The sequence below is a fragment of the Mauremys mutica genome, chromosome 11 (assembly GCF_020497125.1).
Source record: "Mauremys mutica isolate MM-2020 ecotype Southern chromosome 11, ASM2049712v1, whole genome shotgun sequence".
NCBI classification, from domain to species: Eukaryota; Metazoa; Chordata; order Testudines; family Geoemydidae; genus Mauremys; species Mauremys mutica.
Window position 1 is genome coordinate 3452638 of NC_059082.1, and position 20329 is coordinate 3472966.

A 20329-nucleotide genomic window follows, 5' to 3' on the forward strand; every position below is an offset into this window, starting at 1 on the left:
TCACTGTAATCCCCTAGTCAAAGTTCCGAAATGTGCCAAACCCCCACTTCAAAGATCCATTACTGCAGGATATTTTCAGCACGGGAGCTCTTAAAGACCAGACAGTGCAAGATGGTCTCCACCGAGAGGAAGCCCAGATTACACACACTAGAAGTAAAACGCTAGCCAAAGTTAACAAGTCTACATTGAGTAAGAGCCATTGAATAAAAGTATTTATTTTAACACATTTGCAGATCCATGCTTAATAGAATTGTCACCTAACAAGTGAGCATATTACCTTCACCCCCACATCTGCTGATGTAATCGGCATCATATAACAGTTACCCATTGCACAGAACTGAATAGGTATGATACCAATTCACCATTATGCACTGTTTCAAGATTCCTGCTTTTTGTCATTAGGCTGTCTCAAAGACGGAAATGAGTTTCAGAAGACGATTGTATATGTACAGAACACTGTCAGTCCAACAATTAAGTCCCATCTCTTACTGGATAATTGCTCTGATGGGTAGTTAATATTAATAATTGTTGCTAAGTATAATAAAAACCTGAACGGGCATAGAAATATTTCTAAAGTGCATTACTGCAGCTAAATAAATAGCAGCAATTGTGTATTTTTTTTTTAAAAAAAACAACAGCCATACAAAGGATTGTGACCAAACTTGAAAAAGTTTTACACTATAAAAAGAAAACCTGGCAAAAACACAAGACAAGGCCTTGCATGATTCAGTCTACAGGAGATATAGAATATCAAGAGGCTCACACACACACAAAACAAAAGGCTCTCTTCAGAGTTATCCATAATACACAGCAGGGCAAAAAACAAATACGTTGGATACATATATTTCCTCAGAATTACGGAAAAAAAATCTTTCCCTTAGCTGCTTGCTGTCCAGCACACGCTGTTATAAAATGCAAGTCTGCAGCGTTAGCATAGCACTAAATTTACCAAGACTTCACCGGCAGCAAATTCTGAAGAACTATTAAAATCCCCATTTTGTGAACAGTATTCCAGTACAACAGTGAATTCCAGCTCATGGTTTTCTGCGCCTGAAATAAAAAACACACACAAACACTGTCAGCTCAAAGTTTTGATTCTCACATCATAACTTTCTATAATAGTGGTCAAGAATGTTACTTAGATTTACACAGTCTGTTGTATGAATACAAGTTTTAAGCATATATAGTGATGGAAAGACAATCAATGGTTCAGTGATACAACTATGCTATAAGAAGCAGCAAAGAGTCCTGTGGCCCCTTATCGACTAACAGACGTCTTGGAGCATGAGCTTTCGTGGGCGAATCCCCACTTGGTCAGACACATGCTGGTATTCGCCCACGAAAGCTCATGCTCCAAGAGGTCTGTTAGTCGATAAGGTGCCACGGGACTCTGTTGCTTTTTCCAGATCCACACTAACACGGCGACCCCTCTGATACTTGACAACTAGGCTATGGATTTTATTCAACGCATCAGATCAGGGAGCACCAACTGTTAAGTTCACAATGTGCTTTTGCATAGAGTTCCTACACACACACACACACACACACACACACACACACACACAGTACAACGCAAGACTGACCCAATAGGCAAAGTGAAGACTTGCCCCTGCTCCTCTAAAAGGCAGTGAGAAAGCTCCCGCCCACCCCAAGATTACACGGAAGGGGGCTTTGAAGAAAAGTTTGTACCATGGCAGGATTACAAGGGAAATGTTTGTAAACAGATCTAAAGTCGCAAGTCTTCCGACCAAACATTCCCAAAAGCGACAGATTTCAAATGTATTCCAGCACTGCTACTGGACTTGTACAGACAAGTGTTCCTATTTGTAGCAGTGTACACCATAGAGTGAAGTCTAATGCATTAGCTTCTTACAGTTGTTTAGCCTCTCTATTTCGAGCTGAAATTTGTCAAGGTTGTTTGGTCATTATGGTATCACCAATCTGTTTCTATCCCGCCAACCCCCTTTTTGCTTCATGAAAAGCACTTTTACCTCTGAAGCCCTCTCTCCTGCCTGTAAACATCGTGTAAAACTGCAAGCTTTCTTCCCTGAGCTGAATGGATCACTTCCACAGCACTGCCAGCACCTATCTGCAAAAGGCCAAATCTGCAAGTGAACTCTGTTCTCCAGCGGCTAGGCTACCAGACTACCTAATAAGTACTTGTTCTGTCAGCAAGTGTTTGAGACCCAGTCTTGCTGCTTATGAAGTTTCATGTCTAAACTATCATTTGTTTGAACTCTGGTGTTAGAAACCGGGACTTCTACATGACTTCAGGCGAGTTTTCTATTTGTATAGTGAGATGGGACCTTTGGATTCACAAATTCTCCAGGCTGAGATTGAGCTACCCAAGGAGCCTCAGGCTGTCATCTGTGAATTCAGTAGGTGGGACTCCAGACTCTGAACAGAAACAGGGCTTCTCTGCCAGGGCTAGGGCCTGTGCTTCTCCGCTAGAAGCTTTAGGTACCCAGTCTGGCAAGCGGTAGTTGGAATTTAACATGAGCTACATCAACTTTGCCATCAGATTGTTGAACACCATCCCCCTCTCCAAGGTCCCTTAAATAGTTTACAAAAACTAAAAAAAATGTATTTAAATTATCCTCCCCTCCCACCATCAAGCAGAGATCGCGGATACGCCCGTTTGCACTGCAGCGTGTTACTAACATTGACAGGCACTGAGATTACTTTAATCCTTTGCAACCTTAGATGTATAATGGCCAAAGAAATCAGGGCATAATATAATAACTTCTCTTTCACTTCTGCCCCTGATACACTGCTCCATCTCTGAGCTGTCAGGGAAGCCAGTGTTCCAGCACAGGCTTGTGGGCCCACTCAAACTGCCGCTGAAGACATAAGGTATTGATGTCAGATTTTACTATCACGCCTCAGGCCAAGAGTTCCAAGTGTGACCGGTGATTCTGGGAGCCCAGCTTGAGATGTTTTACAGGAAACTGATGTTCAAAAAGTCGGCCCAACTCTGAACGTCAGGCTCCTTTCAGGCTTATCAAGTTGGGTACCCAAAAAAGTCACTGGTCATGCTAAATTTGGCTTCAATCGCCGTATCTTAGGCCACTTTGTCTTCCAATTGCCATGGCACTTAGTTGTCTCCAGTTGTCCCTTTGGTGACATATCACTGCTACTTGATAATCTGAGTCAGCAAGAGAACCCATTCACACCAGCAGAGGAGAAAGAGTAAATGGCTGGAACCACAAAGGCACAAAGTGGCAACGCCACCAGGTTTGACATTTCAAGATTCAATCCTTACCTTAAAGCTGGTAAGACTTGAGGGGAATCATATTTTTCCAGCCAAAGAGCATTTAGAGAAAGAAAGCCAGAAGCTCCAGTTATGATAAGTTAATGTGACACCTACTTGGGCTGAGCATGATGCTGATATCCAGGTCCCAGACTGGATCCTGCCCTCATCTCCACAGCTACTGAACACTGGAAAGACACATGGATTAGTCACCGCTGCTGCATGAAGCCAGTGAAAAGACAACAGACTTACTGGCATTATTCCAGATTCACACCAACTTAAGAATCTGGCCGCCTACTTGTAACTTACTCTGGTTTCTACATCTGTCCATTCAGATTCCGCAGCGTCTTCTGGTGGAGTAGGACTTGAAGGCGATGATCTTCGCTTTCGACTGAAGGAGGCAGAGAGACGAGTTAGTCCTGACAAGTGACTACACAAGCCATTATCTAGAGATGGTTCGCTCATCTGGAGATGATGAATAGCTTCCTGTACCCCAAAACCCCAGCAGTGTGCCCGCACTACCTGTAGCTGAAGGATTTACAAGAAATCCTTACCTCAGTTTTACATATATTAAGCCAGTAACTCCAGTTCAAAAATCTCAGCAACTTCATTCTTCTGAAATTTCTCACCAGACCATTGATGGAATTAGAGCTGTGCGCACATTCTGGGGATACTAGGTTCTTGACATTATTGCAATTATAAAACTAAATGTGACTGACCCAGTTGGTGATTCTTGTTTTAGAGTCTCTATATCCGTGAACTGGACTGCCTGTCCACCACCTCTGGTTCTGTAAACGTCACCCTGAGGGAAAGAAACAAACAAGTTACTTACAAATTAATATAATGACTTGGATATTATGTTTGCACAGAAACGTGAATTGTGGCCAACTAGTACATGACCTCAGCATTTGCAATAACTACCATTTCTTTCAAGGAAGCTCATCGATCAACCCAGAGAGCACAAACACTTGAGCATGCACTAGAGTGAACCATCAGCATGTGATATACCCAGAGGTTATCAGCTGCCCCCCGAAAATGGGGCAAGAAATTCCCAAAACAGCAGATTACAAACACAACCAAGCAAGGCCCAGTTTCAATACTTTCATTCGGCAGTCTAGACAGGACTGTAACTGTTGGCAGATGGGATAAAGCCTGGGATAAGTGGGGTCAACAAGCCCTTGGGGTAGCATGGAGGAATTTTATTTTTAAAAGTGACAATGACGTAGTAGTCAGAGCTAAAGGAAAACTGCAGCTGTTTTCTCCAGTTTAAAGTTCACCACAAGAAGTACTTATCAATGCTGTTTCTTTGGGGGATTTTTTAAGCGACAATTGGCATTTCCAAGAAACATGCTGAAAGCGGCCATCTGGCTGAAGAGACGTCTTTTGTGAAACTAGCGGAGCCTCCGGCACTCAAAGCCTACGCTGCAACCTAAAGCAAGCTGGGAGTTTGCCAGACTACCACTTGGAAGCTACATTCTGAAAGCGTTCGATTTCATATTGCTGCTTTGTTGTTGGGGCAAGATGGGAACTGGCTCACGCTGCCAGAGGAACAAAGCGACATCACTTCAACAAGATGGTCAAACCTCCGCAACCAGGCTTCAGAAAGCCAGTGGCACTCACCGGCTTGACACATCCGCTGATTATGGATGGTGTCTTACATAATGGGCTAAAAGATCATTTTATTATGGTAGATGTAATTTCTTTTTAATTAAACTGATGCAGATGAAACTTTGCATGCAAATAGCTAGAAGAGCACATTCAAGTATGGTAAGCTTCCTAGAAAACATTTCTAGTAACTGAAATGTTTCCTATCCCAACATGCAACTTCCAAAATCACAATCAACAAAAACACTTTAAGTCAAACACATCCTTATGCAACTAAGATCAGAAACTTGGGATCAGTTAAGTATGATTTGATAACACAAAGGTATTTGGCTTTACCTTAATCAGTTTAGTTTCAATCTCCCCATCAGAAGCTAGCTCCTGGTGCGTCAGCATGTACTTATCACACTTAGCTAGTGCCTTTTCGTTTGCAGCTGCTACTGTGATGGCATGGGGGACATGGGGCTGCATGACTGTTTCAGTGGGCACATTAGAAGGTGGCTTATGATCTACCCATCTCTCCCCCGCTGAGCGTGATCGTCTGTGTCTGAGACGAACTGGAGGTGCAGTCTGATCAGAGTGGAAAAGGAACCAGAAGAAATAAGCATAATCAGTAGTTAAAGTGCAGTTTTCAGGCCTGGTTAAAATATATTTAGATGAAGACCAAAATTTCATGTCTGATTAAAAGTTTAGAATTGATCCTTGCAGGGAACCATTACTGACACACTTACACAAAATTGCTATTAAAACATCACTTGGGCCAACTCATATTCTTCGCAGTTTTAATTAAGTTCTATTTAGTTGGATGGATTCCTTAACCAGAACTTCAGACAAAAGGATTTGAACTTTTTTGCAGCAGCTCTCAAATGTCCAGCCAAACTATGAGTTCTACACATATTAAACAGGCCTGAAAAAGCAGTTACATGAGACAGTTTCCATGGATACATTCCTGGGTCAAATGGTCTGTTTCTCAGGTAATCAAGGGAGCAGATTCATGGAACAGATTTTAGGAGGTGTTACTTCAGCAGAGTCACTCAAAGATAGGAGACCTTAACTGTGTTACTGGGTAAATACTGTGGAGAAGGAAGAAGTTTGACATTAACCCCCCTTTCCAGAGCGAGATTTTGACCCATCCAAAGTACACAAAATCTCTATTCAGCCACATAGTGCACTGTCCCCATCAAATTCAGCTTTTTTCTCCCATCATGCGAGAGTTTACACTGATGCGAGAATGGCACAGTTTTAAGAGAAGTAAGATGAAACTAGCGAGACCACTAGTATGGGTAAGTGTTCCTCTGCCATCAGGCTCTGGGAACTAATAGCTGTAAATAGTAAGGGGAGATTTTACACTTCTGTCTCACATATACACCCAATGAAAATCCATTTCACTAGTGACATGTGGCAAGACCACCTAACTCAGATCCATGGATACTAACCCCCATCCACTGCACTTCCAAGACTTGAGTGTTGATTACATTGTATTTTAGCAACAGATATAAGGCTTACAGTGCACCCTCGTGGTAGGTCTCTTCTCAGTAGCCCCAAACACTGTTTATAAGCATCTACGTTCTTATCAAAAACTACATGCTGCCAGGATGCAGAAAGCAACATTAAGATTTGGGCAAATAGAAGTTTTCAAGGCTCACCTAAAGCTACCCACAGAAACCATTTTTTTTTTTTGGATGGGCGAGTGAAGTGTTCATTTTTCCATTGGCAATTTTTTGAGACAGTTCTGAAAAGCTGCCTTAGGAGTTTAGATCCTTCAAGAAGGGTGCACTGTATTTGACAGTAGACAATGTTCCTTAACTTGCTACCAACAGGGGTTAAGATATACTTTAATTTGAACGGCATTAGTATGAAAGCACGTCACTTGCACCAAAAAGTCTCTCTGTAACAGGAACTTTGATGAACAAGCGTGTCTAGATTGTCTGTAATATAATTAAGGGAGTCCAAGATATGGATTCACAGTGTAATAGAGATTTTGCTCCAGTTTAGAACATCTCAGAATAATCTGATATTTGTATTTGTCTATTAGTTTTACCTGAACCCCTGTAGCAAGAACATGATGATAAAGCATAGAGTGTTAAGACAAGCATCTCCTTGTGATGAACTGGTACAGAGAAGAATCACTTAGACCAATTAAAGCTGAATGAGAACTGCAAGTAAAACCACCACTTTTATTACAAATATTCAAATTTAGTAAGAACATTTTAATGGTTGTATGAATCCCAGACTCAGCTCTTTACAAGCGAGACAGCTTGTCCAAACAGTTTCCAGCTGATAAATGAAATTTGCACAAACAGCTCATGAGACCTTTAATCTGCCCAAAAATGACTCTGGCAATTTGCAGACTGCCAAATAAGTTTAAGAGACAGACAAATGGAGACACAAGGAGGTTTATAGTCAGAAAAATTGACTATAATTGTTGTTCCTGGAGAGAGCTACACACACACTGACAAGACACAGACAGACATACTCCTTTAAGGGCTTTTATATGCTGACTTTAGAAACCAAATTAGACTGTGTTTTGCAAGTGCCGTGACACACAACTTGGAGGCAGCAGTCAAGCATGGAGAAAATTTGTAAGAGAGGGTCCAATTCCATTTCAGGGGTGAGCTCACATATGGCAGAACACACTAAGCTTAGCAGTTGTTTGAGAATGGTGGTAATCTGAGCCATGGCAACCAAGCACTGCTACATGTAGCCATTGCTAGGAGTAGCACTAACCCTGCAGCATTGGTCCTCTTCTATTTCTATCTCATCTCTACGGCTGGGGACCTCAATGACTCCAGTCCAGTGCATCCCTCGCCTTCTGTCTGACACATTACAGTTTCTATTTTGCTCTGGTTCCTGTTGTCTACTCCTTGCCTTAGGTGTGCCAATGGTATGCTTGTTGTATGGAGGGATTTTCTGCTCCCACTCCGAAATACAGGATGCCACAGAAATGCTGCTACAGGAGTTAGAGCGTCTATGCAGCTGTGGCTGGCTCATGAGAGGTTGGCTGTTAGGGACTTGAGTAACAGAGTTACTAGAAAACTGAAGAAAACGGGAGAAAAGTTAGTGAACACATACAATTTTGAACTGGTAACAAAGTATAACACTTCTCAGAAATCATCCTGTATGGCTGACTTGCGTATGTGCAGAGAGTAATCAACGCAAGTACTTCACATAATTAGGTGTTTCATGGTCAGCTTTAAAAAGCCAGGACACTCTTTCAATTAGAAAAGTGTAAGGTAAGAGAGCATGCAGAGACACACCACACTGGAGGAAAAAAGAAAAAAAAAACACCTTAAGGAATTTAGTAGAGCCCAAAATATATACTCATTCCATTGTCCCATTCCCAACAACTAGACAGGAAAATAATCAGCTACATTTAGCTTTATAAAACCTGTTCGTCTCTGCACTGACATACAAAGAGATTCATATATAACATACTGGTGCTGGCGGCGGGGACACGGATCTCTGAAAAGCTTTCTCCCGGTCCTTCTCCCGTGAAGGCCTCTCTGGTTTTTCATTCTTTGGTTCAGTAACAATAGCTTTCAGTTGCTTTAGTTTCTCGTCTTTGACCCAGAGCTTGTTCTGCATCTCCAGCTGTTTTGCTGCCACACGGCGTTCCTGCAGGTGAGAACAGGGTGAAGGCTATTGTTTTAAATAAAGACCAAATTATACAAGCATAAGTTATTGTGATGAAAATTGAACTGAGGAGAGCTGTGTATTTCAAATGGAATGAAGTCTTTCCAGCCAAGATGTAGACTCGTCAAAGCACTCACTACGTAAACTAAGCTTTTGAAAGTTGGCCAGGCCATCTAGCATCTTTAATGTCCTAATTGAAGAACAAAGTGATTACATTCATTTAGTAGCCCTCATAGCCACTACAATATAAGTGAGGTCTGTAGCTCAGGTAATGGATCACTATAGCAGGTTGATTCCTCGGAAGCTATTTCCCCCCCACACACACACACGAAAATTTGCTGTTGCTAACGTACCACGGGAAGAGTAGAACCCTTGTGGCTAGGCCAATCACGACAACTGACAAAGAAAATCTGATTTGAGGAGGCAAAAAAGTTATGAACCAGAAGGAACCAATGCTAAACTGTTTAAAAAAAAAGCAAATATTTGTAAAATAATTTTTAAAAAATTACTAAGTTTACATTAATACTCTACTAGAAAAATTCTACCTCAGCATAAGATCACACATGTCAAATTTTAAGATAACAGTGGATGGTCTGGTCTCTCTCAAAACTGGATACACAAAGAAAAAAATAACTTCAGCCTTAGCCTGGTACAAGCAGCATTGCTCCATGAAGCATTTCTAACAGATACGCTAGCGTACTTACACATTCCTTCTCCCATTTCATTGTTGTCTCTGTCACCATGCCTTGCAACCGTGCTTCCAATCGACGCTTATCAGAAGCCTGCCGCTGCAATTTCTGACTCTTGCTTTCTAGCTCTTGCTGCAAATTACGTTTGTCTTCTTCATAAATTGTGGTCGTTTTCTCTAAAATCTCAATCTGGAGAAAAGACCATAGCAATTTCTTTTACGTTTCACATTTAATTGCTCATGAAGAATTTTCTTGCAGAGGTGCACAATAGAGCAGAGGAGCTAATAGTATTTTAAGATGCTTTAGGACACAATCAGCGATTTTAGTACAGACAAACACTCCAGTAAGATGCCTTTGAAATGTCAAGACAATTTCAGAAGTTTGTAACACATGTTTAGCATGTGGTTACGGTTAAGTTTCTTTCAAGAAAACCAGAAATCGCTAAAGCCAAAACAAGACAGACATTTTGAGTAATATCCCCACCAAATAAGAGAAAGGAAAAAAAAACCTAAATTATTTTGAGAAAACCTTATGGGGAAAAAGTTCTGGCTTTGATTTAAAAAATTGCCATTTGCTAAGTAGGGTATAAGTTTTGTGCCTAAGAACTGAGTAATTTCAGATTATGCAAGAACAAACCTTGTACTCTAATGTTTTAGTTTTCTTTTCCAATCGTTCAATCTCCATTTTCTGTCCTGCTATAATTTTCTCCTTTTCCGTGAGTTTTCCTTGAGCGTAGTTTTCCTTGGATACAATGCTGCTATCAAATTCTTGCAGCATAGTTTTAAATGCGAGCACTGGAACAGATTCAGACATTGTAATCCATATAAATTCACTTAGGGAGAATCTTTGCACTCCCGCCCCAGAACATTAAACTAGATCAACTTTTGCCTCTTCCCTGCTAGCTTGAAATATGAAGATTGCCCTATTTGCTTGCTGACACAACCTTGCCAAAAGTCTGATTTATTACATCAAACCACAATGAAGTTTTTGAAGCATCACTCGCAAATTTAAGCGAACAAGATATGTTCCGCCACGTGCCTACTGGGATAGAAGATTAGCTATTTTACTCCAGATGCTTTGCACAACTGCCTTTCATGTATTAGATTAGCAGAGGAATGCTTTCACATGGAGAATCCATGCTCACCATTTTTGGTAAACTCTTCTGATAGCATCTGCCGCATTCTGTGGCGTTTCTCAAGGACTTCAATCAGCCTAGGAAGTGTTTGGTCATCATTCACGTCCAATAATTCACATGAGGGTAACGGAGGGAAGTTCTGCAGAAGCATTTCTGCAACAGATTGTTCTTCTGTTTCTGTAAGGATTTAAAGCAGACAATCCATGACAGCAAGCTATTCTAAAACCACATCAATATTATAGCGCACAGACTGAAGTCACACACTCACTCCTCTCATCCCAAAGCATTTTGGAAATATAAAAGCCAGAACATTTTAATTAGGAAGAGTTTCCACCACCTAGATGCTAGCTGATCAGGCACAACTGTACCAAAAGAAGAGTTTGAATGTGACATTACTGCATATAAGTGTTTCAATAAGAGAAGTTATAAACAAAAAGGTAGGCGTAGAGGGAAGCTCGGAAATTTGAGAGAGAGATTAGAAGTCCTTTGAGCATAACATTTTTTTTATCCCGTTTAAAAATTATTTCTTTGCCCAAATATTGCTGTATTTCTATATCCATGACCTCCCTCAAGGGACAGGGTAAGGGAAAGTTAATCTAAGTCTATCATCACTATATTAAAAATTGACCTTGTAACTAGCAATATGTGCACTAAATCCAACTGTATTCATTATAATTCATAACCCTGCAGTATAAACACAAGGTAACAAATATGACTTTATTGTATAGGTTAAGTTATAGATTATGTAAGAGATTTTTGGTTTTATTTTAAATGTCTTTTCTATTAGTCAGACTGGACTAAAAGTCTGTGCTATGAAACCATGTAACATCATTCCAGGTTTTACCTCCGCTGATTGGGCCACCTCGAATCTCAAGTTTTCGTGAGAGTTCATCCTTAAAGGCCTGGTTTCTAAATCGGCGTCCAGGGGTTAAGCCAAAAAGTGGTTTATCAACAGGTCTCGCAACTTCAACTTCTTGGGTCATTTCTGCAAATCGCATGACTTGCTACGATAGAACAATATTCAGTTTTAGATACTCTGTATTTAGTTATCACAATCTTTAGCCATAGTGTGAACTCGCAAGTACTAAGATACATATTAAAAAGGACATTATCAAATTGAGATGGCTTTTAAAAACCAAGTTACAGGTAGTTCCAACTACTACAGCACCAGCCCAGGGGCACGCACATGTGTCTTCCCCGCCCCCCGCAACGCTGCCAACAAGGGAACCAGTGAAAATGACTATACAGAGTGCTGGCAAACAGTTAATGCCTAGAAGAAATGTGATTTCTTTCAGTCATAGTATTCTTCAATGCCATTTCTAGGAGTAGGGAGTGTGATTGTTAGGTTGTGGGTTTCCCTTTAAAGTTTCAGTTTTGTTCCTTGTGAGACGAAGTGAGAAATTCCCTCCCCTTTATATTTTCTCTCTCTTTGTATTCATTTCATCCGTTTAGTGGGGATGGGGGGGGGGGGAGAAAGAGGGGAAATCACATGCAAGTTACCAAGCTCTCCTCATAGTCCTCGGCCTTGGGGTTAACGCACACGATCATACGCACTTTTCCTTCTCCATCAAAGTAGTTCTTGAACAGGTGGGTTAATTTGGAGTCTCGATAAGGGACCATCTAAAAAAATTGAAAAAAATCTAACCACATTCTCAAGCAAAAGTCTTGACAGGTTAGAAGACAGTAAGGAGGGGGGCTGTTGTATACCTTGTTGGTTCCATACATTTGGTTCTCCCGTAGAACTTCAATACATGTTCTTAATGTCATAAGTGACTGGTTAATGTTACCTGGAAGAAACAGAGCGAGTGTTAAGCACTCAGTTGGACGTTGGCCCCTCTCCTGTTACAATACTCCAAAATTAGTGACCAGGTTATGCCTAAAATAGCATTGCTTGGGGATATTCCTAATCTAATCAGAATAGTTTATCTCAAGCCTTTTCTAGTTACATTAAGACAACAAGTAAATGCTACAATGAGTGGTGTCCAGCTTTCCAGACAAGGGGATTTAAGAGTCATTTGACTTAATAGAAAAAGAAAAAGAAAAAAAAAGACACCCCCAACAGGATTTTCCCAGGATATTTATCTTGAGCCAGGAGGCATTACCATACAACCAGCTTTCTAGTCCACAAATAGTTGCATATAAGCAACATACAACCCAAACCAACTATGTACCTGCTTCCCGTAGTCTGTTTCCTTCAGCTTTAGTCCTATTCGTTCTTTCACTTCCAGCTAAATCAACCAAGGACAGCTGGCTTAAAGTTATTTGTTCTCTCTCCTGTTCAAGAAAAAAATAAAATGTTTAATGCCATTTGCAACACTTCCCAATATAAGGGAAGAAATAAAATTACATGGGACTTTTAAGCCTTACATAACTGTTGTAAGTTAATACTTAAAGGTTAGAGAGAGAATTGAAGATCTCTCTTATAATTACGTGAGAGGCTATGAGCGCCTAATGGTTTAGTGCTCTAGCATTCCAGGTTCTGGAATTCATATTCCACCTCCGGCAGTCTCAAACTACTAATGCCTTTCACAAAACCTCTCCCAATTTCTATATGCCTAGTTTTTGCGTAAGAGTAGCCAAGACAAAGAGCAAGAGAATAACAAGCTTTGCTTATCTCGTTAATGCTCACCTTGATAGAGGGAGCTTTGACTTATGAGGCATTTAAAAAGTGCACCTGGAAACTAGTAATTAGAACATCCCAGACAGGAGCCTTGTCTAGGTAGGTCTCCGCCCTGCCCACACCCCCATTGTGCTCTTTTAAATAATTAGCCTCTGAATTTCACCTGCAGGACATTATCTCCATCTGCATCCAGTGGTGCCTGAGCCAACTTAATCATAAACACACTATGAGAACGACTAGATTCGCGATTCAGCTGAGTGTTAGCAATCCGCCTCTTCTTTTGACCTGTTAAACAAGAGAGCCCTTTAATCAGAGTGGCAGATCTGTAGAGGTCATGTAGGTCTTCATGCCACAGGGTTTCTACTGTACATGAAGGGATCTACATGACTAAAGTGACCACTACTTCTGAACATTTCTTACCTCTCCAAAAAACTTCAAAAGCTTCTTCAGTAGATTTTACCTCTACTTCGGTGCATCCTATAACATACATGTTGTGATTCTGGTCCTCACGGAGTATTTTGGATTGTGGAGGTCTGCAAAGAGCATGGTTTAGATCAAGCTGACAGACAGCAAGGCTTTTAAAGCAAGCACCATGCAAATCCTTATGTTTAAGGATCGAATTCAACCTGAACACAGATGTCAAACATTCTCCCACACCAACAGGACGCAGAGCCAATACAAATGCATGGGGAAATATTTAGGCGGGATTAGTTACACTTCCGTTATTGCTTTGCTTTAACTCATAAGCCACATTGAATTGCAATGCACAGTAGGCACTAGGAGGCTGGAGGGCTACTTCTACTCTCCTACATGCATAAGCTCATACAGAAGCGTGTAACAGATTTCAACAGCATTATTCTGAATTTGCTAGAGAAGCAGAGAGAAAGAGATGGGGTCTGAATTTATTTACAGCAACACCATACAATAAATTCAGCGTCTCCAATTTTAATAGAAGGGACAATATGCCGGGCACATACATAAAATCACCATTCCGCACAGGAGTGTTGCAACTGTTCCACCTATCGAAGGAATAGGGTAAAATATTACAGCACCCCAAAGCAACCACCTAACATTTTAATCATTGTAGTTCGCACAATGGAAAATAAAGTAAAAGTTAAGACCAATTTATGGAAATGTTCAACAAGATGGTGATCCTCTAGTGAGAGCTTAACAAGAGGTTAAACAAAATAATTGTAACTCTCCTCTTAAAACCTCATGACATAGCCAATATGTTCTATTGGTTTGTGGACCCTATTGAGAGAAGGAATCCAAAAAGATTAGATCCAAAAACCTCAGGCCAGAGTGATGGCAAATCTGTGTGCGTTAATTGTTCTGCCATAAGTGCGTCAAGTTTCACAAAGGTATTTGTACACCAGTAGCTTTTTGTGAGAACCTTAATTTTAGACCCATTTAAACCCAAGCACAAAGCACAAAGCGGAGAGTTAATGACAAAAGTTTAGAGGTGCGTTTGTTTTCCCAAAAGTTCCCAAACACTGTAGCAGTGGGAGAGAGCTCATCCAGAGGCTGCCTCCAAAAGCCAGAGTTTCAAGCTGATTAACAGTGAGTCATGTTCACCAAGCCAGTATCAGTTTATTTGTTAACAGAAGTAGGAATGGCAGCTAAAAAGTTGTATAGATTGCAAGTTGTAGTCATCAGTTGAGAGTGCTGTTTGTCAGACAGCATGAATAGGTTTGGGAGTCCTGCAGATTCCAACAGCCTGTGCCAATATAACTGAAACTTAAGTTCCTCTTTTGACATTCCCTCTAGAGTGGGTTACAATTTAGCACCAGCAACGAGACAACTATTCTACAGTTTTAGACCCTGCTGTAGAAACTTAAACAAGCCAACTCTACACGACATCACAGCAAGTCCCCATTTTTCAGATGAGGTTGAGGCAGACTTGCACAAGGCTACAAAGAGTCAGTGGCAAAGTCAGATTTAACTGTCTGGTTCACAGTCTTGTATCCACAGCCCTGTACCCAATATTCCTTTCTTGAGTAATCTCATTTGGACTCAAGACAAAAGTGGTGGGGGTTGTGAGCATGTCTCGAGGTAACCCAATATTAATTACAACCTGGACAGGTGATAATCACTCAAAGAGGCATATTAAAAGAAACACTTACTTTGGTTTTATTGGATCGAAGGGAATTTCCTCCAACAGGTCATATATGTAGTTATTGTAGATTTCAATATATGAGACAAACACACTGTAGACACTGTCTTCTTCAACCTCTTCCGCTTTGCAATGATCTCGTACACTGATCATATCAGCAAATTCTGGATCTATTTGTCGTCTGTTAAAACATGTATGACATTATTACAATAGAGCATCCCTCACAAGCTGATAACTCACCACATATACTCTAGAATTAGAAGCTATATTGAAAGCAGCACAGTATCAGGACACAACTGTCTAAGGCTATGTCTACACTGCAATTAAAAACCTTAGCTCAGGCTAAGGCACCATTTAAATGCAGTGTAGATATTTTCAGGCTTGGGCTGGAGCCCAGGTTCTAGTACCCTATGAGGGTCCCAGAGCTTGGAATGCAGCCTGAGCCCAAACGTCTACACTGCAAGTAGACAGCCCCTTAGCCAGAGTCAGCTGGCATTGGCCAGCCACGGGTATATAATTACAATGCCAAAAATGCCCACATTGAACACTGATGCCAGGTCTCCTCCAAAAAGAAAGATCTAAAGCACTTGTGAAAGCAGTAAAAAGCTTAAATATAGTCATGATTATTATTATATATCGTGATATAAAATTTTCAGATGTCATTGTGTTACCTAGTCAATTACCAAGCAGTTACAGTCAGTCAGCCCTATGTAGAGCTCATTAATACTTTGTACTTGTAACATTTTCCATTCATTGAACTCAAAACACTTTTTAATCTAACATACCTTTTAGTAACAGGAAAGACTAAAGCATGGACAGTTTAAGTGACTTAACCAAGGTAATGCTGTGAATCATATTGCAAAGAATAGAACCTAGCTTGCCTGCCTGCAAGTACTCAGCTTTAAATGTTGACTAGACTATCTTTATCTCACCAGAAGATAAAGGAAGAGCGAGATATTAACGCTTCCTGAAAATGGCGAGAAGTGTTCATGAAGGCCATCTAAGTCATCAAAACTCAAGTTTTAGGACATGTATCAATAGAGACAAGGTAGGTGAGGTAATCTCTTTTATAGACAAATTTATGAGATTACACAGAGCTGTCCTTCAGGTCGGGGAAATGTACTTTGAGTGTCACAGCTACATAAACTCTCTCAGAAAAATGAGAAGCCAAAAACACCATATCACCTGTGGGTGAACACTTCTCACCTCTGTATCGGACATTCCAGTCCTCATCCTCAAAGGAAACCTGCACAATACCGTCAAAAGTAGCCTGGGAGCTTAAATGCATAACTTTTCTAGATACTAAAAATCATGGACTGAAGCCATAAATTCAGTGTCTCTGTTATTACAACAGTCTATAACCTGCGTTCCCCTCCCCTGCCAGTTCTCCACCACCACCACCCCTCAATGCGTGGAGAGGTGTTAAAGGGCCACTTTACCTTGAATGGTCCCTTACAATGTGTTAATTACTAGGGCTGTTGATTAATTGCAGTTAACTCACACGATCAACTCACAAAAATAAATCACGATTATTTTTTTTAATCACAATTGTCGTTTTAATCACACTGTTAAACAATAAAATACCAATTGAAATGTATTAAATAGTTTGGATTTTTTCTACATTTTCATATACATTGATTTGAATTACAACACAGAATACAAAGCATACACTGCTCACTTTATATTATTTTTATTACAAATATTTGCACTGTAAAAATGATAAAACAAACAGTATTTTTCAATTCACCTCATACTGTACCGCAATTTCTTTATTGTGAAAGTGCAACTTACAAATGTAGATTTTTTTTGTTACATAACTGCACTCAAAAAACAAAACAACGTAACCTACAAGTCCACTAAGTCTACTTCTCGTTCAGCCAATGGCTAAGACAAACAAGTTTGTTTACATTTACCGGAGATAATGCTGCCCACTTCTTATTTACAATGTCACCAGAAAGTGAGAACAGGCATTCGCACGGGACTTTTGTAGCCGACTTTGCAAGGCATTTACATGCCAGATATGCTAAATATTCGTATGCCCCTTCACGCTTTGGCCACCATTCCAGAGGACATGCTTCCATGCTGATGATGCTCATTAAAAAAAAAGTGTTAGATTTGTAACTGAATTACTTTTGGGGAGAATTTTTGTCTCCGTCTCTATTTTACCTGCATTTTGCCATATATTTCATGTTATAGTAGTCCTGGATGATGACTTGGCACATGTTCATTTTAAGAACGCTTTCGCTGCAGATTTGACAAAACGCAAAGAAGGTACCAATGTGAATTTCTAAAGATAGCAACAGCACTCAACCCAAGGTTTAAGAATCTGAAGTGCCTTCCAAAATCTGAGACGGATGAGGTGTGGAACATGCTTTCTGAAATCTTAAAAGAACACCACTCCAGTGCGGAAACTACAGAATTCGAACCACCAGAAAAGATAATCAACCTTCTGCTGGTAGCTTCTGACTCAGATGATGAAAATGAACATGCATCAGTCCGCACTGCTTCGGATTGTTACCGAGTAGAACCCGTCATCAGCATGGACGCATGTGCCCTGGAATGGTGCTTGAAGCATGATGGGACATACGAATCTTCAACCTATCTGGCAGGTAAATATCTTGCAACGCCGGCTACAACAGTGCCACGAAAACACCTGTTCTCACTTTCAGGTGACATTGTGAACAAGAAGCGGGCAGCATTATCTCCTACAAATGTAAACAAACTTGCTTGTCTGAGTGATTGGCTGAACAAGAAATAGGACTGAGTGGACTTGTAGGCTCTAAAGTTTTACATTGCATTCAAAAATAAAACCGTTATGTACAAAAAAATAATTCTACATTTGTACATTCAACTTTCATGATAGATTGTGCTACAGTACTTGTATTAGGTGAATTGAAAATTGCTATTTCTTTTTTTTTACAGTGCAAATATGTTATAAAAATAAATCTAAAGTGAGCACTATACACTTTGTATTCTGTGTTATAATTGTTATAATTAAATATATTTGAAAATGTAGAAAACATGCAAAAATATTTAAATAAATGGTATTCTATTTTGTTTAACAGTGCGATTAATTTTTTTAATTGCTTGACAGCCCTATTAATTACTTATTCTAAACAATCTGTTCCTCCTTGTATTTAGCTGTGACACTCTGACTACCTTTCCCAGAACTGTATCTCAAAAGCTTGTTTCTCTCCCCAACAGAGGTTAGTTCAATAAAAGATACTGCCTCACCCACCTTGTCTCTCTAATATCCTGGGACCGACACAGCTACAACATTTCATACATATGTATTAATACATTATTTCATTCTACTTACTTGCCAGACGGAGTCTTTGGAATTGGCATGGCATCTCTTTTCTGACGCTCTAACAAAGCATCAACTTCACACTGCACATCCACACCGTTCTTGTCATCAACTTTAAAAACCTGAGGGTAGCAAATGGAGTTAGCTGTCATGTGACGATCTTAAACACTGGAAAAGGCAAGTTGTGGCGAGGGTTAGTGGTGATAAAAATGTCAGCACAATAAGAGTGAAAATATGACTAATGATCTCTGGGATAGTCAGACCAAACTACTTGATTTCATTGACATTCCATCCTGTAGTCATTCTCCTTTTTGACCAGGCTCTGCTTCTGATGCAGATGTTTTGTTAGATTAATTTATTTCAAAGGACTGTAAGGTTACTCTTACAATTTAACTATTTGGAACAGAGAATAACTTTGACTGTGGTTTATGCTGTTACTGGGAAAGTTTCTCTTAAGACTTAAAACAAAGCAACTCACAAATCGCTTGGCCTGAAACGATCCTATGCTGTTGAATATCATGTCTAAGCACCGAGGAAGAAGTCCTCCATCACCAGGAGAACCTGTCATTGTGTGTGTTTTCCCACTACCTGTCACACCATAGGTGAAAAGGAGACCTAGGAGTAAAACAGTTACAGTTAAATATTCCTAATTGGACCTTATTAACTAGAAAACGTTCAACTTGAACTGTTACTTGAGCCTATCCGATAAAGACGGGGGGAGGGGGAAGGGAGGAGACACACGACTTCCTCATTTGGAACGGTTGGCACTAATACTCAAGACATGTTGGTACCATCCCAGGGGTGGGAAAGGAAAGAGTTAGTCCAGAGGAGGAAAGACCACAGCTGCACATCTTCAGTGCAGTGACTGCCCAGATAGCAGGACTGGGCCAGATAGTGTGAAGACATTCCCCCAGCACACTGTAATGCTGCTCAGGACAAGGCTAGCTGGCACTAGCGGACAGACCTAAGGAAAGTACTAGAAACAATCCGTTTTTAATAAACTCTAGCTGCTCAGAGTCCCTCTTTCTGGTTAAGTACATTTAGAATTGAGAGTGAAGGCAGCCATTTTGACCATCACTTAAAACGTGACTGTGGGAAGCTTGGTTGTTTTATTCTACTCTGAAGAGCTTCAGATACAGCAGCCAGATGGACCTGAAGAACCTGGACTCATGGTATCACTTAGTTTTTTATAGTTCACATGAGGCAATCACCAAATTACCACCACCATCTAGCTCTTCAGTAGTACTTTTCATCCTTAGATCTCAAAGCTCTTTTCAAAAGAAAGTTGGCATCATTATCCCCATTTTACAGGTGAGGAAACTGAGGCATGGAGTGGGGGAGTGACTTCCCAAGGTCACCCAGCAGGCCGATGGCTGAACCCAAAATAGAACATAGATAGAGCACTGGACTGGGATTCAGGAGACCTACTAGGTCAAACTGCTTGCCAATCAAGACTCTAAACTATTTACCAAAATGATACAATGTCATGGTTTTGTAGACAAAAGCCTCTACAGTTGACTGGTATGCAAGAAAATTAAGCCTCAATATAAATATCTTGTACGCATCTGAAACAGGAGTAATTTAGAATTGGAGGTGGGGGTTCTTTGCACATTGTTACAAGGAAGTAGTCCTATTCTTTCATGGAAATAGGAACAATTTGAAGACTTGTTTTCAGCAGACAAACTGAGAATCCTTGATAATTTGGGGGAGTGCCAGAATAAGCGAAGTAAAGCTGAAGAAAATAAGTACACCTCTACCTCAATATAACGCTGGCCTTGGGAGCCAAAAAAAATCTTACCGTGTTATAAGTGAAACCGCGTCATATCGAACTTGCTTTGATCCGCCAGAGTGCGCAGCCCCTCCCCCTGGAGTGCTGCTTTACTGCGTTATAGCCGAATTTGTGTTATATTGGACCATGTTATATCGAGGTAGAGGTATATCCTTAAGTTTTGAACAGCCTTAACAGTGGTTTAAAAAAAA

At 40.4% G+C, this 20329-nt stretch overlaps 1 protein-coding gene across 5 annotated transcripts in view; it reads right to left on the bottom strand.

Moving 5' to 3' along the window:
- Window positions 1-201: 201 nt before the first annotated feature.
- KIF23 (kinesin family member 23) overlaps window positions 202-20329 on the bottom strand; it is a 33028-nt gene continuing 12900 nt past the window's right edge. The window contains exons 5-24 of one of the 5 annotated variants that reach the window (XR_006572466.1): window positions 18828-18964; window positions 18362-18471; window positions 15053-15223; window positions 13350-13462; window positions 13093-13214; window positions 12481-12583; window positions 12017-12096; window positions 11810-11929; window positions 11154-11313; window positions 10319-10486; window positions 9811-9968; window positions 9190-9363; window positions 8288-8467; window positions 7580-7888; window positions 5192-5422; window positions 3970-4052; window positions 3560-3641; window positions 3368-3438; window positions 1992-2089; window positions 202-1050 (exon numbers count right to left, since the gene is read on the bottom strand). Coding sequence is in view for 4 of the 5 variants with exons in the window: in XM_044979997.1 (XP_044835932.1) it covers window positions 1035-1050; window positions 3368-3438; window positions 3560-3641; window positions 3970-4052; window positions 5192-5422; window positions 7580-7888; window positions 8288-8467; window positions 9190-9363; window positions 9811-9968; window positions 10319-10486; window positions 11154-11313; window positions 11810-11929; window positions 12017-12096; window positions 12481-12583; window positions 13093-13214; window positions 13350-13462; window positions 15053-15223; window positions 18362-18471; window positions 18828-18964 (2588 nt within the window). In the remaining variant the exon portion in view is untranslated. The remainder of the gene's footprint in view (window positions 1051-1991; window positions 2090-3367; window positions 3439-3559; window positions 3642-3969; window positions 4053-5191; window positions 5423-7579; window positions 7889-8287; window positions 8468-9189; window positions 9364-9810; window positions 9969-10318; window positions 10487-11153; window positions 11314-11809; window positions 11930-12016; window positions 12097-12480; window positions 12584-13092; window positions 13215-13349; window positions 13463-15052; window positions 15224-18361; window positions 18472-18827; window positions 18965-20329) is intronic. The other 4 variants (XM_044979998.1, XM_044979997.1, XM_044980001.1 and 1 more) reach the window with 4 other exon arrangements.